General features: G+C 38.2%; 1 protein-coding gene across 1 annotated transcript in view; it reads right to left on the reverse strand.

The window, feature by feature from the left end:
- The window catches only part of SNX27 (sorting nexin 27), a 71,371-nt gene extending 62,063 nt beyond the window's left edge, over nucleotides 1–9,308 (reverse strand). The window contains exon 1 of the mRNA XM_051992637.1: nucleotides 8,986–9,308. Within this exon, the coding sequence (XP_051848597.1) occupies nucleotides 8,986–9,293 (308 nt within the window). The 5' untranslated portion in view covers nucleotides 9,294–9,308. The remainder of the gene's footprint in view (nucleotides 1–8,985) is intronic.
- Between the last annotated feature and the right edge of the window lie 18,309 nt (nucleotides 9,309–27,617).

A 27,617-nucleotide genomic window follows, 5' to 3' on the forward strand; every position in this document is an offset into this window, starting at 1 on the left:
ACTGCTGCTCCAACTGTCACTTGGTACAGTTATGATGGAAAATAAACTAGAAAAACACACAAAAAGGTCACAGAATTATTTACTATCTTTGACCCAAAGCTTTGACTAGCTTATATCAGAAAGAATTGATTGAAAGCAAGAAAAAGACTTATTTGTACAAGCATAATGATAGGAGCACTGAGCTAAATGTTGAAAATAAATAATATGACCAATGACTAGAGAATAGTTAAGTTGTAGTAAATGAATATATATAATATTTTGTACCGTAAAGAACTCAATAAATAGGAAGAATCTGAGGCAGCTCCATGGCTAAGGAGATAAAAGCAGATGGAGTCTGCAGCACCTGAGTTCAAATCTGGCTTTAGACACTTAACACTTACTAGCTGTGGCCCTGGACAAGTCACTTAACCTCAATTGCCGCCACCACCCCCCCCCCCCAAAAAAAAATTAATAAATAAATAGGAAAAATTCAAAGAAATTTGGAAAGATTTGTATAAAGTAATAGTGAACTCTGAAAAAAGCAGAATCCATAGGCCAATAGGAAAAATTCAAAGAAATTTGGAAAGATTTGTATAAAGTAATAGTGAACTCTGAAAAAAGCAGAATCCATAGGCCAACTCACACAATAATCACAACTCTATAAATAAAGACAATTTCAGATGGATGTTGTGGCACAGTAAATAATGAAATGGACTTGGAGTCAGGAAGACCAGAGTTTGATTCCTACTTCAGACAGGAGCTATGAGACTCTTCTTCACTTGTAAAATAGGGATAATAGCACTTACCTCCCAAGGCTATTGTGAAGATTATGGAAGAGGATATGTGTAAAGCACTTTGTAAACCTTAAGGAGCCTAAATGTGAATTATTTTTTATTAACATTGTTTTTAAAAGCTGTGGACACTGATATTAAAGTTAAATTACACATCCATCCTCTCTTAATGAACAGTCAAGTACTCAAGAGTAAGACTTCATGTAATATTGATTGCAATCACTCTTCTAGGCTCTCTTGTTTCAAGGATTCTACATTGAGAGAGACTGACCTATGTATCTATCAGGGTTTATGTGATGCACTGAAACACATTTTAGCAATGAAGAACAGAAAGACTGGGTTATAGGTGATAGGGCAGAAAGGCCAAAGACAGACGTTTTTAAAGTGTGGAGTGAACTTGGTGGATGTGTAGAGAGTTAGGAATGAATTAATGGAGAAAGAAACTGAAGAAACATGGGAGTGGGGCAGGGAAAGAGAAAACAAGGAGAGAAAAGGATGGAGTGAAGAAAAAGAGGAAGGAGAGCAGAGGAGGGTGAGGGAGAGAGAGAAGGAGGAAGAGAGAGACGGAGGAGAAGGTGGAAAAGGAGGAGAAAAAGAACACAACAAGAGGAAGAAAAGAAGAAAAAGGAGGAGGAAGAGAGAAGGAGGGAGACAGAGACATAAGGGGGGGGGGGGCGGGGGGGAGGGAGAGGAGGGAGAGGAAAAAGAGAATGTTTACCACAACATCCTGGAGAAAATGGAAAGAATGGAAGTAAGGGACAATTTTTTTATGTAGTAGGGATACTTCTATGAGAAAGGGAAAAAAAAAAAAGGAGAGAGAAGATGATGATATTAGGAAGCTTAAGGGAACAGAGTAGAGAAGATGAGGAACCACACACCTCAAATAGCTTATCTGCAGGAGAAGCTGGAAGCCAAATGTTTTCAAAACTTCCATTCTCAAAATCAGATAGTGAACAAAATGTTTTCATTTAATAAATCTCTCTGCTTAAATATATCAAACAACAGAACTCAATGCAGAATACATAGCATCTTCCAAAAATACCAACACTATTTTTTTTTCAAAGTCCATCTAGTTAAGCTGCTGCCCATTTCTGTAAGGTGACTTTTTGGCAGGCAGCCTTCCTTGCAACCAGCTGAGAGAACAACTGCATAAGCAAACGCCACCATGCTCCTGCAGATCACCCTGTACTTTTCCAAAGTGGAATAAGCTCATAACTTATATCTCAAGTTCATGATGGATTCAGCCCTCTTTTTGAAGACTTACTATAAAATCTGACAATCATGGCTGAAGACTGTCAGATAGCTTAAAGGACAAATCACTCCAAAGGAGACTTCTCTAACAATGAAAGTTCATAGGTGAAAATAAAACAGTCATACTCTTGCAGAATTCCTTATTTCTTGCTCAGGTCCTTAAATATTCTGCTGATTAAGTCTATTTCCTCAACTATTATAAGAATATCATTTAGTTGGCAGGGACCAAAAGAATTAGTAATTACCAATGAATCCCAGGTGTGCATATATTACCTAATACTTGACTCATTTCACACTAGAACACAACCTTCTGAGTGTCCTGAATGACATTTCAAGCAAGGAGAATTAACTTGCTTGTCATCATTAATCCTTGTATTTGTTTGAAATGTTTTTCTTTGACTTTCATTTTGAAATTAAACATGGGAGGGAAAAGTGATCCTTGGTATTTAAATATTGTTTTTTGGTCTTTAATTCCTTTAACTCCCACCCAATATACAACATGCTAAAAGGAAAAGGATTAAAGGTAACACTTATGGGTTAAAGAAATAGATCCACAGGGCAATCAGCAGAAAAGTGACAGAGCCAGGAGAGGAGCAGGCCCCAGACCCTACATCTACAGATTAAAGATGAAACTGACAGCTTATTTCTATTCCTAAAGAATTCAAAAATCAAATTACAATAATTTGGGGCTTGAAACATATTAGAAGATTCAAGTTGCTCTCTACCAGCTGCCCTCTTAAACAGAAGTATTAGAATGTGAAATTTTCCTCCACCTTTTAAAAAAAAAAAAAAAAAAGGCCAAAAAAATAAAACCTGACACAATACAAGAAACTAGATACTGAAACTCTTAAATCGGGTTCAGTCTTTGAGAAAGCTACTCAGACTCCTCATGCCACAATTTTCCCTTCAGGCAAAAAAAAAAAAAAAAAAAAAAAAAAGAGACCAATCACCTAATCCAGATATCATAGATTTTATGCACACAGAGCCATGCTCTGCCATTCACATACAAATAAGATACCACTGATTCTTTTAAACAAATTTCTACTAAGTGTCCCATGGAAAACAGGTGCTGAGGAAGATACAAAGTTTATATTAAGACACATTTCCTGTCCTTATGAGGCTTACAGTCAAGTGGAGGAATAAGACACAAATCCAGATGAGTAAAATACACATTATGACCCAACTGCATTAGAGAGTTACAAAATCAAGTGTTATGTAAAGGTCCAAGGGGGAAGGTCATCACCAGATGCAATGAAGAGAAAGGTTTTATGGAAGAATGGCATCTGAATTGGGACTTAAAAGGACTGATAGTAATCCAATAGGCAGATCCTGGTAAGGAGGGAGGAAATAAGGGGGGAAAAGAAAGAAAAGACATTCCAGGCATAGGGAATAACATGAAAAAAGCCCCAAAGGCAAGGCATTACAGGTTATGTTCTGGGTACAAAGTAATCCAGTTTGAGACAAATAACAAGTACAAAGAAGAGAATCAGAAAGCTGGAAAAGGGGATGGCAAACCACACCATTAGAGACATGATGAGCCAGCTGTCCACATCCTAACCAAGAGGTACTGGACTCAAAGGGAGGTATATTTTTTAAATATGGCCACAGTGGGAGAGTATTTTGCTTGACTAAGCTTATCTATTACAAGAGTTTTGTTTTTCATTATTCTCCCTCAATGGGGAGGGAGGGAAAATAAAATTTTTGTTTACTGAAATCATCTAAAACAATAAAGGTAGGATAGCACCAAATGGTGAAGTGCCCTGAATGCCAAAGAGCCTAAACTTTACCTAGTATTCAATAGGGAATCCCTAAAAATATGAAGCCAAAGACATTGGAGAGATTCGAAATATGCTATCACACTAGTGAAATCTAAAGGGTTTGATCACTAAATAGATAAGAAAACAAGAGAAAACAATACAAGATAACTCCAAGGTTTCAAACATGAGACTAAATGAGTGATAAAATTCAAGTCAGAAATTAGGAAAACAGTTAGGTATAGGGGAAAATGACACAAGCTTAGATTAGGAATTGAGCTTGAGATGCTAGAGGACATCTGGGTGCAAATATCCTATAAGACAGAGATATGTGTCTGAAACTAGATGTAAGTTCCAGACTGAAAACAGGCGTGAGAGTAAACTGCTATGAAAGAGTAGTTATAAGCTATGTGAGTGAATTATAGAATGCTAAGGGAGGTACTATGGTAAGAAAACAGGATCATTAGATCCCGTGGGAATGCTCACACTATGGAGTTGATAGAGCATCTCCCTTGAGCTATTCTTCTGGTAGTGAAGATATAGGAATATATATCTAAGGTATTTCATCTGTTTGCTTCACAATATTCACTTTTAGGAAATTTAGCCAAGATTAGGGGTAAAGTGAATCTAATTGACTCAGATCAAAACCTTAAATTCATTAAAACTAAGTTCTAACCAAATGAGCTTTAACGGGTACAGGCAGAACCAGTACAGTTAAATAAGGATGATGTACACAGGTTTTAAGCATCACAATGAATTCACTGTGTCAATTAAGTCACTTTGCTTCTGTGTCAGATCATAGGATTTCCCAATGAGACTCATTTCATTAGTAATTTGTTGCCTTAGGGGACATATTAACAAGTCCACATCAGAAACAAAGTGTAGACATCATCTGAATGCAAGGTGTCCCAAGCCAATGTGAGTGGAAAGAGAGCTGGTCCCAGCCTCCTTACTAATCCATACAAAGAGGCAAATAATGCAGGTACTTACAAAGGCCTCCTCCTTGTCTTAGTACTGCTATGGAAACTACTTCTGAAATAAAAGTATTATTTCTGGTTTTATTTTTATTGTTTTCCATGATCTCTACAAAACTAAGTTACTTTCTGGGTTTATAATTATGGTGGATATAGTTGCTTCACTAGCAGTCAATTGAGTAAAGATAACAAGGACATAAATTACTTATTTAAGTTATCTGTCTCACAACTTAGAAAATAATTAAGAGAATGAAGTCAAATACAAAGCTATTAAATGATCTGACACTATCTGAGTGCTCACCAAATTTCTTCTCCCACCTGAGTTTACAAAGACACAGCTGAACTGCAAAGAGGTCAAAATGACATGTCATTGGAAAGAACAGGAGGAGAACCAAATATACCTACTAAATTCTATGCCACAATTTTTTCTAGAAAAATCAAGGAACTTTGTTCAGCATAAAATAAAGAAGTAGATAGTGCAGCATCTTAGATCAAAGAAGTAATTGATATGGGTGGAACTACAAAAGTAAAGTTAATCTTGATATTATAGTCACTCTACTTCACTATTCTATGTAATATTTCACTGCTTTTCCACACAGATTAGGACATAAAAAGATTAACAATTAAATCAATTTTCTAAGTACAGCTTTGGTTCCTTCTGGCATATCCCACAGTGAATATGACAATAAGGATTAAATACAGAATCCTAGTAATAAAATACACATATATTTCATTGTCAAAAGTAGCTGAGAGCGAATCATGCCACTCTAGAGAAAGCAATTCTTTTAAGAGGTTTTAACCAGTTAAAGTTAAGGTTTTACTCTTAAACTTAACTTGTAATGGCCACTACTCAAAGAGCAATCATTTTTTCCTCCAGACATTCTTATGGAGTGAAGCCAAAAAATTTTATGACCAGGTAATTCTCTTTAAAAAGTTGTAAAAAATTAACTGACTTTCAGTAGGTATTTCCTAATGCTTAATTTCATGGGCAAAAGATCTGAGATAAAAGATATATTTTCTCCACCACAAACACTATGATGACTGGCAATTGCCCATCAATGGGACTCCAATCAACTAATCCAACATGACAAAGCATTAGCATGACCTTCACTTACTCTATTAACAGATTTAATTGATTCTGAAGGCCACAAACTCTATTTCCAAAAGACCAAATCTACCCCCAAAACATATACCCAAGAGACTAAGACAAGCGCACCAAGTAACAAAGATAAGCTCTCAAAAATATGGAGGGAAAATACAAATTCCATATCCAAAGCCTTCCTCAGGGCAACAAGAAATCAGTCATGAGCCTTCAGAAATAAATTAATCCAAAGAAAATTAACCTGCAGTCAACAATTCTTTCCCGACTAAGTGCAAAGACATATTTATTTTGGTTCTATTTTTTGGACAAACTCTTCACTCTTTAGCCTGAGGGTACGTTCAGATCAAAGAAAATTAAACACTCAATGTATGTTACATTGGGAAAGATTATTAGGTGGAAACTAAACAGGAAGGCTTTGAGTATGCAGTAAGATTGAGAGCCCAGAAATCCTATTCACACTGCAAAACCAAGCCCTACGATAGAACAAATTCCTAAATCAGATACTGTTTTGTAGAGGACGAAGTGAACAATGCTAAACTTGACCCAAACACTATGCCATATCTCCAGCGTAAAAAAAGGCTTTGTGAATAGATTTGTTTTTAAAAAGTAAACAATTTCACTTATATACAAACTCCCATACCTTTTAGTCCTAAATTATAAGTTCCTCTGCCTACTCATAACACTATAAACTGTCCAAACAACTGTATAAAATGGAAAAACACAACTGTAATTTTTTTTGAAGAAAAAAACAGAAAACAAATGACATTTAAAAAAAAAAAACTAAGTTATGTGAAAACTTACAGGATCAAGATCACACGCACAATTGAAGCCATAGCTACACAATGATTACCTATCCCTGACACCTATCTGAAAAATAGAGGAGCTCTCAACATTTTACAGAGGAAGAACTGGAATACTTCTGAGAATAAGCATACACATTTCTATAGGAAAATAAGCATGGTCACCAACCATGATCAAAACCAGGAAATGAAATCCTTGCTGTACCCTTCTTCCTCTAGCAACCGAACATTCCCTTTAAGAAGTTAAATCTACCCAAAATGTTCATAGCAAAAAGTGGAAACAAGGTGGATTCCCATGAACTAGCAAGAAAAGAGCTAAGCCAATTAACGGCTCAGGAATGTAATGGAATATTATTGTACCATGAGGAAATTATGAGCATGAAGAATTCTAAGAAGCTTGGGAAGATTTATATGAACTGATATTGAGTCTAAAGGAAGCAGAATCAGAAAAACAATATACATGATTAATATAATGTAACTGAAAAGAACAAAGACAAAAAAGCCATAACTGAATGATAAGTGACTATGATGATTAAGCCCAGACCCAAAGGAGAGATGAGAAAATTACCTCTCTGCCTTTCTGGAAATTGGGACTGTGGATGTGAAAAAGTATATATATGGTCAGACTCAGTTGAAGTGCTGGTTAATTTTGCTTATTTTCCCTTTGTAAAAAAAATCTGTGTTTAGAAGGAATTATTAGGGAATATTCAGAAATGAAGGAGATATAAAAACAAAAAAATTAATTTTTTCAAAAAAAAATTTTTTTTCCTATTATTAGGGCCTACTTAATTGATTTTTTTTATTTGTACTCAGCATGACTAAACAAGGTACAACAAAGGACAAGATTTGAATTTGGAACAGGGGAAGGAAGTTGTACAGATGAGTTTTCAAGGTTTCCCAATTAGTTCGGTTCTGTGATGCAATTGCCACTTTTTTCCATTATATGGTGCCCAGGGAAGCTCTGTGGACTTTGAAAATCAAAAATAAATGCAAATGAACCTAACATGAACTTCCACAGGGAAAGGAAACCGACTCCCAAGAGCTGCTAACGGGAGAGGATAAGAGACATTTTCTGTAATCTGGAAAGAACAGAATTCTAGGCTCAGGTAATGGAAAAAGAAGGATCACCAGTGCAATACAGGTCTTAGTGCTCTGATCCCCATGAGATTAATATACTGGCACACCAGGCTGAGAAATAGCAGAACTCTTTGAAAGTGAAGAAAAAAAGAAGAAAACATTCATCTGGCCAAGGTGTCTTGGGTAGGTCACTGAGGTAGGAAGGATGAGGAACTCTAAGGAGTAAGTGCCACAGAAGGAGCCAAATGTGTAAGATGAAGAGGCCGCTTCATTCCCCAGACACACCTTCAGGGTACTGCTGCCTCTTAAACCCTGGCCTAACCAACAGTTCTATTAGGTGAAGGCCTGAAGGGAGGGAGGGACTGCTGTGATGGAAAGGGAATTTGGGGAAAGCATGAAGCCAAGACGGAATAGCCTGCTAAGGACGAGGACGCAAGTCAGTTAGAGAAAGATGTACGAGAGGAAGGAGTGGGGAATACAGGCAGGACAGAAATAGAGTAGTGAAGGACATAGGGGGGAAAGGAATGGAGGCGATTCGAGTACTACACCCAGACCACCGATGAGCACTGGACACACACACACACACACACGCACATACACACACTTTTTAAACCTTCCAAGACAAATCCAATCTCCGATGAAAGCTCGGACTGACGATGCAATAGCCCCCCAAATTGTCGGGGCTGCAATAAGGTTGATGAAGTGGGGAGCAGGAAAAGGCAGGGGCTAAAGGGGCGGGGGAGGGCCGGGACCAAAATGTGCAGAAAGGCAAAGGCATGAAACTTACAAGACTGGGGGGTGAGGGGGAACCGAAGAACAGGATGTAGGGCAAGGGAATGGAAAATGCCACCAGGCACGAGAGGGACTCGAGGCTGCCCCAAAGTGGGACCGAATCCGAGACAAAAGGAAGCATAGGGACGGCAGCAGGGTAGAAGGGCACGGGAGGGGATGCCAAGGCAGGGAAGGGCTTCAAGGAGAAGGGAGAGGACAGCCCGGAGCACACGCGGTGGGCACGACAAAACGAGCGGCTGTCACGGCACCGGCAGCGGGCAGGAGCCAAGGGGGCTCGGGCGGAAAGCGAAGGTGCTCGGGCTCCTGCCAGGCTGGCCCCGGGGGAGAGAGGGATGGGCCCCGCTGAGGGACCGGGGGTGTCTCCGGCCGCCGCGGGGGACAGGGTGGGCGCCGGCGGGGGAGCGCCGCAGCGCCGGAGCCCCGGGGGGCGGGGGCGGGGGATGGGGCCGGGGCCCTGATACTCACACCTCCAGAATGCGGTCCCCCTTGCGCACCCCGGCTCGGTCGGCAGCCCCCCCGGGCAGCACGGCGCTCACATGCTGCAGCGGCGCGTACAGCTCCCCGTTGATGCTCCGCAGCTGCCCGCCCTCGCTCACTTGGCCCCGCACGTTGAAGCCATAGCCGGACTCGGACTTGACAATGCGCACCACCCGCGGGCCGCCCCCGCCGCCGTTCCCGGCGCCCAGGAGCCCGGACCCGCCGCCGCCTCCGCCGCCGCCGCCGTTCCGCTGAGGGACTGAAGGGTGAATCCCTTCCCCGTCCTCGTCCGCCATCTTGCGAGCGAGCGAGCGAGCCGTACCCCCGCCCCCTCCCCAGACCGGTCCTCCCCTCCTTTACACGCTCCCTCCCCTCGGGAGGCAGAGCCAGCGAGCGAGCGCGCGCGCGCGCCCAGCGGCGTTGTCTGAGCTGAACAAGGGGAGGAGGGTTGTTAGGCGGCGCGAGGCCTCTCGGGAAATGTAGTTTATGCCGGAGTGTTCCTTGCGGGGGACGCAGGGGACAGGAGGCGAGGCCGGGCGGTGATGTCACCTTCAGGAGCGGAGCCTTTCGGGAGTTGTAGTTGATTTCCCTTTCCCGCCTTTTCGACTGGCTTCAGGAGCTCTTCTAGTTCAGGGAAGGTGACAAGCTACAGCCCTGCTAGGATGGCTTATTTGGCAGTAGTTGGTAGTTGACCGTTTTCTTCGTCTTTGAGGCAGCTATTACGGGGAGTCTCAACACCTGGTCTTACATAGTCATGAAAAGGGGAAGAACTCTACAAATGAGTAAAAAAAAAAAAAATACAAAAAATTGGGCAGTCGAGGAAATTAAGCTAGACTAGATCCTACTTAAGTAAAGACTTGGGGTCTCTGAACTTCCACATGGTTTTTAGCCTACAAATATGGGGGATAAGTTGACTCCTGGTTCAACGTGGTCATGATGAAGAGGAAAAACTGTCTACAAATGAGTTAAATAATCACAGGAAATTGCATCCTCCAGGATATTAAGGAGACTAGATGCTCTAGATGTGCAATAATGATCCTACGTGAACAACAAAGTCTAAATTTTCACATCTCTTCATCCTACTCTAATTCCTTTAGGACTTCCAGTTTCAGTTTATGCTATGATCATAGCAACCATCACCTTGGGTTTTTTAGAACACTCAATTTCAAGAACAACAATTGCATTTTAAAGGAGATTTGTGCAAAAAGTGATGTTGTTTACCAGACCATCTGTCCCAATTTTTGGCATGAAAAATAGGGTTACCCTCAAATTATAACATTCTCTATTTTTAATTTTTAAAAACATTTTTATTTAAACTTTTGAGTTCCAAATTCTCTCTTCCCTCCCGCCTTCCTGAGGCAGTAAGCAATAAGATACAAGTTATATAATTAAGTAAAACATTTCCATATTAGTCATTTTGTACAAGAAAACTCAAATTAAAATAAAAATGAAAGTGGAAAATAGCATGCTTCAGTTTGTATTCAATCAACATCAATTCTTTCTCCGGAGACAGCATGCTTCATCATTAGTCCTTTGGAATTTTCGTGGATCATTGTATTGCTGAGAATAGCTGTCATTCACAGTTCTTCATGGACAATATTGCTGTAACTATGTACAATGTTCTTTTGGTTCTGTTCTTTTCACTACATATCAATTCATATAAGTTTTTCCAGGTTATTCCAAAATCATTCTGCTTGTCTTTTTTTACCGCACAATAATATTTCATTACAATCATATACCATAGCTTGTCTAACTATTTCCCAATTGATAGGTATCACTATGGTTTCCAATTTTTAGCCATCAAAAAATGAGTTGCTATGAATAGTAAATACAAAAAATAGAGGTAGGGGCCTGTACTCTAAGCTGCTTCATTTTTCTCTCTTTAACTAAGCAATCAGCAGATATTCACAGAATGCCTGCTTACTACTGTGTTAAAATCCAGGGACCACCCATAGTTAGGGGTGTGAACTGCAGCAACCAACCTAGCAAAGAGACTGAGAAGGTGTGATCAGAGAAATAAGAGGAGAGCCAATGCTATGAAAAACTGAGAAGAGAAAATGCAGACATGGGTGACAGTTTCAAAGGTTGCAGAAAGGTCCAGGACAATGAGAATTGAGAGAAGGACATTAGATTTGTCGATTAAGAAACCATCAGTGTCTTTGGAGAGCAATTTCAATTGAATGATGAGTTCAAAAGCCACATTGCAGTGGCTTTTGAAGAAAGGAAAGAAAGTACAGGTCTGACCATGTCACCCCCTATTACTCAAGAAACTTCAATGGCTCCCTATCACCAGCAGGATCAAATACAAAACCCTCGGATTGGCATTTAAAACTCTTTATAACCTAACTCTCTTTTACTTTTTCAGTTTTATTTTACTTTACTCCAACTATGTATTCTTTCATCCACTAATACTGACCTCCTGAATGTTCCTCTAACAAGACACTCCATGGTTAATTTGTTTTTTGTCTCTTTGCTTCCCACCACCTTTTGCATTTTTTTCCCATACTGCATATATGAAAATTGAACTTTCAGTTAGCTGAATAAGATCAGTTCTTCAGAGAGTAGATAGCCACAGAAGTCTAGATGATTAGATGAAGCGAATATTATATGTATAAGAAAATGTTTCCTACCCTACATGGATAGCTATCCCTTGGAAGAGATCTCACACACAGAGACCTTTGTCAGGGGAGCTCAGTGGGAGCTCAGGTGCTCTTGAGGACAAAAATACCAAAACCCCACTCCTTAAAGCCTGTTTATTTGATTATTATCCTTTAATTCTCTCTCACTATATTTAAAAGCAATATAATAGGTCTGAATAGGAATTACCCCAAAACTATTCAAAAATGTAAAATCTGTCACTAATTATTGGCACCCTATTTTATAAGCACAACAGAGGAAACCTCTTCCTGAATAAGCTTTTTCTCCTTTCTCAGTCTCAAACTTTGATCTTATGGGCTTAGACAAGCATCAATATTACTATATCTACTAATAGTAAAATATAATTGAATACATAAATTAATCTTTCAGCATGTTTCAGCTGTGAGAGAAGTCACAGCTAGAGTAGCTTTTTTTTTTTTTTTTTTTACTAATGGCTGTAACCTCTGACCTTCAAAACACTGGAATCTCAGTTCAACAATTCAATTCCCTGAAGACAGCAGTTAAAATCTCTCAAGAGATTCTTGGGATGGCTTCTCCACGGATAAGAAGTAAACTCAGTTATCTCAAAAATGTCTCTTCAAACCCCCTCAAAGATGACAGTTAACTCCTTGAGTCCTCCCTCAGAGACACAAGCTCTCTTGACAGTTAACTGTAGTCTTTCAGAATCTTTTACCATGCTGTTAACTTGACAGTAAAATTGAATATGTACAATAAATGACAAAACTGATTTTTGACTCAACAATTTCATGACTGGACTTTATCCTAAAAATTTAATAGAATAGGGACCAGATCCATTATTATATTGACATAGCAAGTTCCCTTTCAAAGAAGCTCTATTAATGAAGACTTATTAATAAAAAGAGACATATCTAGGTCATGCATCTGTTAACAAAAGAGATTAATTTATCCATTGCAGGAGAAGGATATGGAACAAAGACAGGCATGGAAGATGCCCTTAAGATGATTTAGCTAAGGGAAATACCTTCACTAGAGTTGCTTATCATCATCCACCAGCCAAGCATCTAAGAATTTCTTGTAGGTTCTTTATACTCAGACTAAGAAGCAATGTTAGTAGCCTGAATCTTTTGCACCCTGAGCCAATCAAGATATATATTTTTGTTAAGGCAATTGGGGTTAAATGACTTGCTCAGGGTAACATGGCTAGGAAGTGTTAAGTATCTGAGGTCAAATCTGAACTCAGGTCCTCCTGACTTCTGGGCTGGTGTTCTATCCACTGCACCACCTAGCTGCCCCAATCAATACTTTTTAAGGAAAAATTTGCCTAACCTGCATGAAGGAGGAGGTTAGGAAGATGGGCAGATCATGTAATAATAACAAAGGATGACAGAATAACAAAGAAGGTAAAAAAGATCTAGAGGTAAGTACCTAACATGTTAAGTGATTCTTTTAGAGAGGTTTTATAGAAGGACATGGATAAGAAGGTATGGATGCTTATATGCACATTAGAGAGAGTACCTATCTTGCCATATATTTATGTAATGTAATGTTGTAGTGTTATTAAAATTACAACAAAGCATACTAGGAAATACAGAAATAAAACAGAAAAAGTGAAAGGCAAAATTATTAGAATCAGAACTACATACACTAACTAAAACTATATTTGAGGAAAAAATAAAAATGAAGATAGTAAAACTTTAGCTGGACTTGAAAAGAAATACAAAGCAAACTTTTGTGCTTATTTTCTGTTAACTTATTTGGTTTTCTTTTATTAAGTACTGAAGATTTTAGGTAAGAGTTACTCCTCATTCTATTTTATTTCCTTGATTTTTTTTTTTTGCCTTTGTCAATGGCTATCAACTTTATAATAAAAAAATCATTTGTGTATTTTTTTTGTCTCCATACTACACTGTAAGCTCTATAAGGGACTTTTTTCTCATTTAAACTTCACATCATTGATAGTGCCTAGCACAAGGGCCTGTACATATTAGGTGCTTAATAAATGTATCTTGAATTTAAATAAAGATACATAAGGAATAAATACAAATGTATAAGAACAAGCACTATTTGCCAAAAGATATATGGTGAGAGGAAATAAACAAGCATTTCCAATATTCCATCAACCTGTCAAAAATGTTTTTTGTTTTTAAACACAACAATCACTTTTTAGGATCCACAAGAAGATATTTACATATGCCTAAATAAATATTCTTTCTCAAATATTCCCTTTATCTTCATTCTTTTTCTCAATAATCTTCACTTATTTCCCATCACATTAACTATAGAAATGTGAAGGAAGAGAGAGGTTAAAAAAAAAAAAACCAACCTTTTTTTTTGAAGTTCTAAATCCCACCCACTAAAGACTATTGTACCTTTTTAGCAGGAAAAACAACATATATAAAAAAAATAAAATTCAGAAATAAGTCTCTTTCTTCTCTAAACTCTTTCTGCTTAGCTTTCAAAGACATATATAATCTGATTTTATCATATACCTACACATGCTGATTAGGCTAGTCCTCTCATTGCAGTATAGCACAATGGAAAGAGCACTGGAGAGAAACCTGGATTTACAACCCAGTTCTAGAACTGACTGTATAATCTTATGTAAGCTATTTTACCACCTAAGGACTCAATTGGTTCATCATGAAAGTTTGTTCATCAATAAATTAGCAATGTTGTTATTTACAACCCTATATCACAGGCTTGATGTGAATAGTATCTTGTTAACATTAAAGCACTATATAAATGTAAGCCACCATCTTTATTCCTGTAGAGAATAGGGACTGGACCTATGATTTCATTGATATAGAAAACTTCTAAGTGAAGAAAATTTATCAATACAAGTTATCATCTACTTTGTAATTTGTAGCCTTATGCTGCTGACTAGAATACAGACAGGATTAAATAATTTATGCAAGGACACCTGTTGATCCCAAGTATCATATGTTAATTGCTTGAGACAAGCACTTACATAGATTGTGAACATTGTATGCTGATCACACATGCATCATATCATACAAAAATCATGTGTAATCGGTATTAGTGACATGTTCGTTGCTTCTCAATCGTATGTCGCATGAATGACATGTGAATATCATCTGATCCTCTGTGTTGAGTACATTACAAGTACCTTTGTGCATATCATATGTTGATCACATATCACAAATCAAAGGAATATCATATGCATTTCACCTCTTGGTCATGTGTGTGTCAACTGTTGATCACTTGTACATAGCAATGTCTAGCTCAGTCTATCCTCTCCTTCTGAAAATGATAGCGTCTAAAGTTGAAAGAGAACAGGCAGTCACCTTGATAGAGAAAAATGCTGCAAAAAGCCAGAAATTTTAGTAACCCAATTATTGCCATTGTCACATATATCCAAACCAGTGAGTTCACAAGAGGACAAGAGGTCCTTTCCCACTTAACACACAAGCAGAAAAGCCACACGGGGAATTAACTATCTTAGAGAAGAGTGGTTCCTGCACAAAAATTATCTGCAATGCACTCATCTTGTGATTTGAAACCTCAGTCTTGTAGTCCACTTTAGAATTAAAAAGCACTTGGCTTTATTATCTGGCTCAGTGCAGAGCCCTGGCTTACAAATGCACTTGGTCCAATCTGTAATGCAATCTACTTTGAGATGTGCACTACCATCCTGTTTCTAGAAGCACTTAACACAGTGCCCTGGCTCCAAATCCCCAACAAAAACCCAAACATCAAGCACTCCTCTTTCTCCCAACCCTGGGTCTGGAGTTGGTCCATTCTAGACTCTCTACTATTCTCAGTTAAAACTTTTCTGAAAATTAATCTCACTTCCCTGCTTCCCCCTTCTTCTGTCTTCTTGTTTCGTGAATGATCTAAAAAGGACCATCCATAATGTTCAGATGGGTCCAGGAACCAGTCAACAACTTCAGTCCCAGACCATGGTGGTGACAATAGCCATGTTAGTGGGTTTTTTGGATGGTGCAGTGATGATGTACAGCAAGGGCCAAGGGGGGCCCAAGTCATTTGAACCAGTTATGCAGTGACTACAATAATGTAGGGGACTTCAGAAAGATGGCGAAAGAAGTATCTATTCATGATTTCAGAGTTTCTTGGTAAAGAGGTAATAAACAGGAAGTACAGAAAGAGAGGTGAAATTTTTTAAAAGGCCAGGGGATCGATTTGTTTTGCTTGATTCTACATATTTGTTACAAGAGTAGATTTTTATTTAGGGGAGAGTGAATTAATGGTCATGTGACAAAAGTTTTTTTTTTTTTTTAAAAGTGGGTTTTTTTTAATTGCACAGAAAAAAATAAAATGAGATACAGAAAGAGGCCTAAAGAAATAGAGCAATATTATTTAAACTATATATAACAAGTTCACAATTTGTTATCCAATCTTCTTTCTTCTTTGTATGTTGAAATATTTGTGTTTGTAAGATTAAAAGGGAAGCAATGAACTGGGAAAACATGTTTACATTTGAGGGTTCTGATAAAGGTCTCATTTCTAAAGTATATAGAGAATTGACTCCAATTTATAAGAATTCAAGCCATCTTCTAATTGATAAATGGTCAAAGGATATGAACAATTTTCAGATGAAGAAATTGAAACCATTTCTAGTCATATGAAAAAGTGTTCCAAATCACTATTGATCAGAGAAATGCAAATTAAGGCAACTCTGAGATACTACTACACATCTCTCAGATTGGCTAAGATGCTAGGAAAAGAAAATGATGAATGTTGGAGAGGATGTGGGAAAACTAGGACAAGTAATATATTATTGGTGGAATTATGAACGGATTCAACCATTCTGGAGAGGAATTTGGAATTAGGCTCAAAAAGTTATCAAACTGTGCACACCCTTTGAGCCAGCAGTGTCTCTACTGGGCCTGTATGTATACCAAAGAGATCTTAAAGGAGGGAAAGGGACCCATATATACAAAAATGTTTCTGGCAGCCCTCTTAGTAGTGGCAAGAAACTGGAAATTGAGTGGATGCCCATCAGTTGGAGAATGGTTGGGTAAAATGTGGTATATAAATGTTATGGAATATTATTGTTCTATAAGAAACGATCAGCAGGATGAGTTCAGAGAGGCCTGGAGAGACTTACATGAACTGATGCTAAGTGAAATGAGCAGAACCAGGAGATCATTGTACATGGCAACAACAAGATTATATGATGATCAATTCTGATAGATGTGGTTCTCTTCAACAATGAGATGATTCAGACCAGTTCCAATGATCTTGTGATGAAGAGAGCATTTACTCCCAGAACGAGGACTGTGGGAATGGAGTATGGTTAACAACATGGCATTTTCACTCTTTTTGTTGTTGTTTGCTTGCATTTTATTTTCTTTTTTATTTTTTCCTGTTTGATTTGATTTTTCTTGTGCAGCAAGAAAATTGTATAAATATGTATGCATATATTGGATTTAATATATATTTCTATCATATTTAACATATTTTGGATTATTTACCATCTAGGGGAGGCAGTGGGAAAAGGGGGGAGAGGAATTGGAACACAAGATTTTACAAGAGTTAATGTTAAAAAATTATCCATACATATGTTTTAAAAATAAAAAGCTTTAATTAAAAAGAGAGAGAGAAATGTTTGTGTTTGTTAAGAATATTAAGTCATAATAAAGGAAAAATTTTATTTTTAAATAACCAATAGAATGAGGGAAAATTTGAATAGTTGAATCAAAATGACAGGATCTTATAACTATTTTATTGGTATTATATGAACAATATCAACAACAATAATAAATCCTTTCCCAAGTATTGCTGATCTTCCCCTTGAGAGGGGACAATACCAGGGTAGCACGACTCAGATCTTAGTGCTGCACCTTGATGTCATTTATCAACTTGTATTACTTGCTATTTTGTAATTTTAGCTCCCATGAACCAATTCATTTATACTTTTAAAGAACCCTAAACAGTTGTGATTCCCAACATCTCCCCGAGTCTCTTGGCAAAGGTAATGCTACAGTTATTGTTCCTAACTTTTCTACACTGTTATTTTATCCAATGAAGAGAGAGGAAATGCCCCAGGGCCCTGTCTTGGGTTACCCACACTGTCACTAAAATGTCAGGAAATGGATAATAATCCAGCAAGATGGGGAAGAAATAAATAAATGGGCTGGGAGATCAGGGGTGGGTAGGGATCAGGAGAGAATAGTGTCACACAAGCAAAGATGTTGAAAAAGATCCAGGAGGAGGGCAAGAAAATAAAATCAAGAGCAACAGAGAGGTCAGGGAAAATAGAGATTTTTAAAAAGCCATTGGATTTAGAAATTAAGAAATCATTTATAACTTTATAGGGATTAGTTTCAGTCTAGCTGTGAAATCAGAAGCCCAACCAAGAGAAGTTGAGGAATAGGAGGTAAAAAAATAAAGATGTCCAGTATAGAAAATTATTTCTAAGAATTTGATGGTGAAAAGAAAGAGAAATACTAAATAAAAGATTGATGTTAGAATTCTTACAAGGTGTTAAGTCAGTGAAATTGATAAAGACAATGGTTGTTTAGCAGACTGCTTAACAGTTCTCTAGATGTACTTAGTACTTACTACAATTCCACAAGATTCACAGCTTTAAGAGAGCATATATAAGCTAGGAACCTCAACCAGGATTGACTCTGGGAGATTCACAAGCCAGAGATGGCAATCCGGCAGAACAAAGGAAGACAGAGAAATGGTGGCAGGCTGTCCGGTGGAGAACACTTGAACGAGATAAGGTGAGATCTTTCAAGGCAGTTGTGAAAATCCAGTAAGGCTGAAGAACTTTAAGCATTAAGTCAAGGGCATACTTAAAGTGTCTCCTCCTTACTATCCTCCTAAGGGCATACTTAAAGTCTCCTCCCTGTTATCCCCCTAAGGGCATATTTAAGTCCCCTTCTTGTTATCCTCCCTATGTACTTATTGATCAAGTTCAATTTCTTGAGTAGTTCCCGTTTAGAATGTAAGATCCTCAGCCAATAAGGATGAGGGTCAGTGGTGGGAGGGGAATTTGCATTAGGATTAAAAGCGTTGACCCTGCTTCCAACCGTGCTTCCTCCCTTCGATTGTCTGCTCAATGGGTGAGATGTCCGATTCTCAAGAAAGTATAATAAACTTTGTTTTGCTTTTAGAGATCTCTCCAGTCTTTTTTTATTAGATGGTTTCTGACCCACACACACTGAAACCAAGATCCAGAAGGCCCTCCAGAAAACTAGCCAAGCCCCAAGTGAAGGAGATAAGATTTTGGAAGAGACAATAAAGGATTTGGACTTTAATCCCTGGCTGCATTTGAGGTGATTATTATACTGAACAGAAAGGAAGGCTGCTTCCAGAAGCCCCCCAAGAAATTTCTTCCAGAGAACATTATATTTTAGAGAAGAATATTACAGATTGACAGTTTGGGAGGGCCAAGTGAAGGATTTTTTCCCCCAAGAATGTAGTAAATGTGAGTAAGCTTGTGGGCATTAGGGAAAAAATAAGAAGGGAGAAACTGAAGATGAAATAAAGGAAATGATTAAGAGGGCAAACAGAATAAAATGGAACTGCGTGCATAAGTAAAAATGGTAGTCTTGGCAAGGAAAATTGCTAGAGTAAAGGAAGAGAGGATGGGTAAAGGTAGAGAAGGTTTTGAAGTATGGAATAGAAGAAATAAAGGAATAGAGAATGGCTAGTTTTTATTTAACCCATAAAAAAGATGGGGCAATGGACATCTGATAGATACAGCAATAGGGGAAGCATTAGCAGTTTGAGGAAAGAAGAGAAAATTTGGAATAGTTCTTGAGAGGATTGGAACAGAGAAGTCAAAGCAGAATGTTTTTGTTGTGAAGCAAGGCAAAGATTAAATTCCTTGAATTTATAATGGATCCAGTTAACCAAATGGTTTGACTTCCCCTTCCCTTTAAAGCTAGGACTCTAAGGACTTTGGTAGATTAAAATCTATTCAATTCAATAAACATTTATTAAGCACCTATTATGTACATGCCCTGAACTGTACAAAGTAGATAGAAATAAGAAGAAAAAAGATGGACTCTAACCTCAAGGATTTACAATCGAATGGAGGGAGATTATACACAAAAGGAAATTGAAAACAGGAGAGAGAATCTGGGATGGGATTTAAATTCATGCATTAAAAAAAAAAAAAAAAACTTACAAATCCAATCTTCACCTCTTCCATCATATCATGCTGCCTTCAAGTTGAATTTGGTCAACTACTCAAGATTATTAAAGGAGAAAAGTGATTCTGACTTCACTGATTATTCACAGGGACAACAGACTAGGAGAACAGAGAAGGATGGAGGTTTTAAAGGTCAAATTGAGGACAAAAAATGGAGAAGTTAAAGACAGGAAATGATCATCAAAAGGGGAGAATTTTAGAATTCATAATCATGGGAGAGGCTTATGGTTATCATGAAATCTGAGGCAGGTCCATTTCTTTTAATGGCCAGGGTAGAATGAAACATACTAACTTTGCGTATATGTCTAAGTTAATGTAAAACATTTATTACTTTGTAAATATACACATGTCACTCAAATACAGAAGCCACATTGCAAGTACATAATATCAAGCATCGTATAACAAAGTTGCATAGATATCCAAACACTGTGAGGTGATATTCAGTATATCACACAACATGTTAGTGTTACATATGTAGTATATATACATTATATATACTTGACTAATGGTTAAGTTACATATGTTAATATGTAACTGTTTATACAGCATGGTAGCTAGGAGGCTCAGTGGATACTGCACTGATCCTGGAGTCAGGAATACTTTCTGGAGTTCAAACCCCATCCCAGATAAAAATAAATAAATACATACATACATCCATTAAAAAATAATAAGAAGAAATATAGCCACTTTACAATGCTCACCTCCATAGAATCTTGCATTTTAACAAAGAAATGCAAAATGATTTTAAAAAAAAAAAGAAGAAGAAGAACATTGTATCTGAAAGTATATTCCTGTTTCTCATATGTAGATTTCCTCTTAAGAGAGGAGAGATAATGTTTCATCATCAGTCCTTTGGAGTCAAGATTAACCATTACATTAATCTGAGCTCTGATATCTTTTAATATTATTTTCCTTTTGTGGTCCTTGTGCAAATTGTTTGTTGGGAATTTTTGATGCAATGTTTGGAATATAATAAACAAGACAAGTTAAAGAGCTTAATATAAAAGGAGTTAAATAAGACTACATGACTATCACCAATACTTCATGTTATGTGGCAGAACTCAAAGCAGGCTGTTTCTAAATCCTTCAAAGACATTTTATCCTCCCACCATTGACTCTCTACTATTCCTGTTTTGTTTTGTTTTTTGATAATCAGGAAATCTAATTCCTGCTCCAGAGTCCACAGTGTAGCATAAAACCCCTCCAGTATTTTTATTATTATAGGCTGAAATTATTATTGCAACTCTCCCTTCCCCTCCCAACTCCAATGAAATGTCCTCATCCAGCTCCTCCTCTTCCTGCTTCCTACAATGCCAAAGGTAGCCATCTCTCTTCTAGGCCAAATCGCTTCCAAAGTTTATGTGATAATAATAATAATAATAATAATTGTCATCTACATAGCATGTAAAAACTAGCCAAGGAATTTATACAGGACTAAGCTCAAGATAAAATATCCTTAGATTCCCTTACACACCTAAATAAAAGGTTTCTATTAGGTCTCTGTGAAAAGGAGGATGTGGGAAAGACAAAGAAAAGAACCTTCTAAGAGGAGATATTAACAAGAATTGTCCCTCATCCCCATACCATATTCCTTTAGCCATCATCCTGAAAACTTGAATTCTGTCCCTGGGATGGCAGTGTCTGATAAATGAGTTGTATCATATCTCTTCACTTTTCTGTATGTGTATAACAGCCCTTACCCTTGCCAGCCTCACTTTATGTGTTTTGTTCTCCCATTGAAATTTAAGTTCTTTGAGGGTAAAAAAGAAAAAAAGAAAAGAACCTTTTTAACCTGACAGGAAAACAGGAAGGTAAAGAAAAGAAAAGTTAACTCTGAATTGAACAGCTGAGATATCCTGCTGGAGTTTCTGTCCTAAACTATGGGAGATGCCCAACACCCGGGGTTTGGAGATAAGGAAATTCCATTCTTGCTTCTGAAAAGTGAGAGGGGTAAGGAAAAGTCTTACTACAGGGACATGAGCTTAATGGAAAACTTCCAGGCAATTTGCAAGTCTCTGGTTCCAGCTGTTAGGGGATGATGGAAACTGAAAGGAATTTTCTCACCCCAGGCTAATGTAAGGGAACAATTCTAGGACCCAATTCTCTGCTCTAACTGAAGCATATCCCCTTTTGGGGAAGCATGCCTGGAGCTGAGTACCTTCCAGAACTATTTGTCTTGTTCCTGAGGCTGGCCCCTTTTTGATGACACATTTACCTTGACCCTTCTGGTGAACCTGTCAATAAAAGATGACTAAAGGTGACCAAAGTCACCACGCAGCCCCTTCCTTTGCTTCTCCCTGCCTCCACTTACGTCATGGGGCGCATGTGTGCATGCATGTGTGTATACATTCTTAAGGTCTCTCTTAAGAACTTTAGATTGGATTGTATGACACGGGAGACACTGGGACAGGATCACCCACCACGGCGTGCCCTCATCAGAGAAGGTGCTGTGCTCTAGCAGCAATGCAGAATGGAATTAGCCCAAAGAAATGTGAGATGCACAAAATTAGAGAAGCTAGCCCAAATGTTTATAAAGACTATTTGTGTCTGACCTGTGGCAGAGCATTCTGAGCTCGTACTGGTCTGATTAGCCAGAGTTGGACATGCTGTAACTCGACTCTAACATAGTGATAAAAATTTTTATCCTTTTCAAATATGAAGGACAATGCCCAATTATATATGTGTATATGTATACATATATATATGTATACAGATAGATGAGAGAGAGAGAAACAGACAGAGAATGAGATCTGTGCAGCAAGAGCCTCTCATTCAGTAGACTCTAAAGGAATAGTCAGTTTCCACACATTTCCTCTTTTCTTCTGAACATATAGTTTGGAAATAGGATAGTTTTAAAGTTTAAGGTGTGGAGGAAGTGCTCCAATCCAGTAATGGCAGCTGGTTTTTTCCACATGGCAGGAGATTGTGAGCTCTTCTAAGTGAGCTTTCGGCATGATATTCCTTTCTCTGAGCACAAATGGAAGGAAAACAATCTTGAGATGGACAATTCCAGCCTTGAGGACTCAAAGGGTCTAGAGTCAGTCAGACTCTATAGTCATCTACTATTATAGTGCCAAGGACTATGCTAAGTGCTGAAGATACAAAGAAAGGCGAAAGTCCCTGTTCTCAAGGAGCTCACAATCTAATGGAAGGAACATGCAAACAACTGTATACAAACAATTTACATATAGGGTAAATAAAGATAATTATTTTATCAAGAGCGATTGAGAAAAGTTCTCATAGAAGATAGGACTTCAACTGGGATTTGAAGGAAGTCAGGGAGAAAGGGAGATGGAGATGAGGAGGGAGAGCATTCCAGAGAGAGGGTTTAGTTAGTGAAGATACTTGAAATCGAGAGATGGGATATCTTGTCAGAGGAACAGTCAAGAGACCTGGAGTAACTGAGAGATCCAGGTAACTGGTAGAGGAGATGCTTCCTGCAGCTATCATGATGATTCTCAGAAAAAATGACCACCCACCAGGGGGACGAGCCCAAACATGTCCTAATTTTCCAGAAGATATGAACCTTGAGGGAGTTGCTTGTTCTGGTCAGAGGCAAGATGAAGGTGAAATGGCTATTCAATGGTCCCATAAACTGTTTTGTGTTTTGATGTTTTAAGTATCAATCTCGGGGAAGAGTACGATAGAATCTAAAGATTATTATCTCATGTTATAAGTCTTTATCAATATGTGTTTATGAGTCTTTAAGTGTGGCGGTATGGCTGTCCCTATGTAATATTGGGGTGTGTTACCCGAAGAGAGGAAGAATAGACATCTCTAACCTTTTCTCCTCCTATTCTTCTCCAAGGGAATCTAGTTCTTCCCAGAAGGGCAGGTCAAAAGTTTGTCTACTCTACACTTCTCAGAGAGAGTAGGGTGGGAACAAGAATTATATCTATATATTCTTTTAAATCATTAATCTAAGGAAGATAGTTCACCCTAACTTCTAATAACTATCTCATTAATAGGGGAAGCAGGATCCTAAAACTTATATCCAATGTGAATGAGATAAGGTGAGATATTTCAAGGCAGTAGTGAAAATCCAGTAAGGCTTCATCTATTTCAAAGTTTGAGTAGGCCAAAGAACTTTAAGCATTAAGTCAAGGGCATAGTTAAAGTGTCTCCTCCTTACTATCCTCTTAAGGGCATACTTAAAGTCTCCTCCCTGTTATACCCCTAAAGGCATATTTAAGTCCCCTTCTTGTTATCCTCCCTATTTCAACCAAACATGGGCAACAATGTACTTATTGGTCAAGTTAAATTTCTTGGGTAGTTCCTGTTTAGAATGTAAGATCCTCAGCCAATAAGGATGAGGGTCAGTGGTGGGAGGGGAATTTGCATTAGGGATTAAAAGCGTTGACCCTGCCCCCTACGGTGCTTCCTCCCTTCGATGGTCTGCTTGATGCCTGGGATGCCTGATTCTCGGGAGAACGTATAATAAACTTTGCTTTGGTTCTAGAGATCTCTCCAGTTTTTTTTATTAAATGGCTTCTGACCCACACAGAAGTTATCATTGTCCATTTTTCCTTTTAAAGCTGGAAGTCAGAAGCACTAGAAGCAACTGTAGAGACCCAAAAGACTCAATATTCAATGAAAACTGAAGCGCTCTCTTCTCTCCTCAGCTCCAACCTGATCCTCATACAGGTGCAAAGCATTGATCTCCAAGAAGAAGTCCTATACCAATGTACTTTGGGCCTTTGATTACATTAGCATTTCTTTTGTGGTGGAGGAATAAATCTACTTTATGCACTGAGTACTTTTCTAGAGGGCACATTGTTGAAAATTCATTTTAAGAGTGTGAAGCCCTACATAGCATTTCCAATCCCTTTGTTTTTGTCTGCTTGCATTTTTGATTTCTTTCTCAGGTTAATTTTACCTTATTTCAAAGTCCGATTCTTCTCGTGCAGCAAAATAACTGTATGGATATGTATACTTATATTGTATTTAACATATACTTTAACATATATTGGTCAACCTGCTATCTGGAGAAGGGAGTGGGGGAAAGATGGGGAAAAGTTTGAAAAGAAGGTTTTGCAAGGGTCAATGCTAAAAAATTACCCATGCATATATCTTGGTTTTTAAAAATTTTATTTATTTTTAACTTTTTAATAACTTTTTATTGATAGAACCCATGCCAGGGTAATTTTTTACAGCATTATCCCTTGCACTCACTTCTGTTACGATTTTTCCCCTCCCTCCCTTCACCCCCTCCCCCAGATGGCAAGCAGTCCTTTACATGTTGAATAGGTTACAGTATATCCTAGATACAATAGCATATATCTTGTAAAAACAAAGCTATACTAATAAAAGAAAGAAAGGAAGGAAGAAAAAATAGAAAAGGGAAAAAAAGAAAAAAATCATTTTAGGGAAATCCTAGACATGAGTCATACCTAATCTCTAAGTGATTTCCCCCCCAGGGCTCTTGGATAGGGGTTAAAAAAGAGACAATGCTATATGATCTAATTCCTCTCTAAAGGTCAGTCTCTATCAGCCCTGAATCTGTTTCACACGAGTTTAGAATTCCATCCCTGAATGGAAGAGAGAGTACCAGCCCTGTGGACTAGAAGATCCTTTTGCATTTGAAGGGTTATTTGGGATCTGAGGAATTAATTTCTATCAAACTTAAGTATTAAATCTTTCCCTACCTCCCATACCTCCACATGCTTGGGCTTTACCTGAATTTGTTTGCTTTCTTCTTCTTTTTTAATCTAAACTCTCCTACTCTTACCATCAGGGGAGTTCAAATTTAGAGTTTTCCTTAAAAAAAATTGCCAAGGTCCCTTCTAGAAAGATATATAGTGTGACAACATAAACTAAATATAGGACAGCTATTTATTTAAACACAAAGCCACATGTTCAGAAGAGAGAAAATTGTGAATGTTCTCTTACCCTTTTTTTATTATGAATTTGACTTATGACTTATTAACTATATCCATAAACAGGAACATTTCCATATACAAACAAGAAATGAAAAAAAGATAGTACTTGAAATCATGAATCTATTATTTAGGCCTTGTTTTTAAATACATATAATTTAACATTATTAAATTTTAACTGATATTATTAACACTACCCTGTTTGATTTTCCCTTTAAAGTCTATTGAGGAGAATCATCTGGCTTAGTGACCAATCTCTCAAATAGGGGCTCCATGTGATATGAAGGGGAGGCTAAAGTCTGTTAAGGGCTGACCAGAAGCCTCTAGACAAGCAAATCTTTTTTTCAGAGGCCCATCAGAAAGGGCAGAACAAAGATATAACTGACAGGATCTAGCTCCAGAGACAACACATGTGATCCTTGAAAGTGTGTGGGTCAAAAAAAAAAAAAAGAAAGAAAGAAAGTGTGTGGGTCAGAAACCATTTAATAAAAAAAGGACTGGAGAGATCTCTAGAAGGAAAGCAAAGTTTATTATATGTTCCCGGGAGAATGGGGCATCCCAACCATCGAGCAGACAGTCGAAGGGAGGAAGCACCATAGGGGCAGGTCAACGCTTTTAATCCCTAATGCAAATTCCCCCTCCCACCACTGACCCTCATCCTTATTGGCTGAGGATCTTACATTCTAAACGTGGGAACTACCCAAGGAATTGAACTTGACCAATAAATATATAGTTGCCCATATTTGGTTGAAATAGGGAGGATAACAAAAAGGGGTCTTAAGTATGCCCTTAAGAGGATAGCAGGGAGGAGACATTAAGTATGCCCTTAACTTAATGCTTAAAGTCCTTCAGGCCTACTCAAAGTTTGAAATAGATGAAGCCTTACTTGATTTTCACAACTGTCTTGAAAGATCTCACCTTATCTCGTTCAGTCCCCCCTCTTATTTATACACTGAGATCTCTTCAAATTCTTGTAGCATAACTTCACATTCCCTATGGAATTCCTCAGCCCCTTCTGGTTCCTGTCGGTGTCCTTGGATCACTGGCTCCCACCCTGTCTTTTTAACACCATCAATCTAACAGACCCTTTGGCTTTCTCTTCCAACCTAATTATTCTAGGTAATGAGTTTTGGACTCTTCTAGTTATCAATCGGATCAAACAAGGTATGCAGATAGGGAGTAATACAACACTACTGAGAGCTACAAGGCCAATCCAAAGGAGCTGCTTCCACCAGTTTCCCCCAAACCAGGATCACCAAGAAGTATTGAATGGTGAGGTCCAGGTCTGTACAGGAACATGAGCAAGTTTCCTAATGTTTTTAATGACTTTTTACTAGATTTCCATTGTCATCTTTATATATCTTTATAGTTTCACACAAACTTCCCCTTCTGGTGTTAATTTCTACAACTACTTGAAGCTTAATTATCCTGTTCAACATATATATTGGGGTTCTATATCCCCAACTTCCATCTTGAGCCCAGGTGGCTGGCTCATATTCTAACTATTCTTTCTGGAGGCCAGGCGTCACCCCAACCATTTGCATCTCCAGTCTGAGTAATGGAGGTATCTGAACCCTATTTCTCTCTTCCCAAATCATCTTACAACTGAATCCCTAAATACTGGTTTGCCTATTCAGGAAGAAAGAAAAATCTTGGCCTTATTAGTCCAATATAGCAAATCCCTGTCCAATTAAGAGGTAGGTGAGTATAAGCAGTCAAGCCACAGATCCAATAATGACCCTTCAGAGCAGGTTGTTCCCTTGAGAATGTCTGAACTATTCTTTGTAAAAGGGCAATATTGCTGATCTCTCATCCCTAGGGGACCTTCCCCTACAAAGGTGACATACTGACATTTCCATAAACCCTGCTTCTTCCTCCTACAATTGGCAACTGGTCATTGACCTATTAGGTTAGAGGTATTCCAAAATGTGAGAAACAGAGTCCCATGTTTCCCAGGTGTCCCTGGGGTAACATGG

This window comes from Antechinus flavipes, chromosome 4, assembly GCF_016432865.1.
Source record: "Antechinus flavipes isolate AdamAnt ecotype Samford, QLD, Australia chromosome 4, AdamAnt_v2, whole genome shotgun sequence".
Classification (NCBI taxonomy): Eukaryota; Metazoa; Chordata; class Mammalia; order Dasyuromorphia; family Dasyuridae; genus Antechinus; species Antechinus flavipes.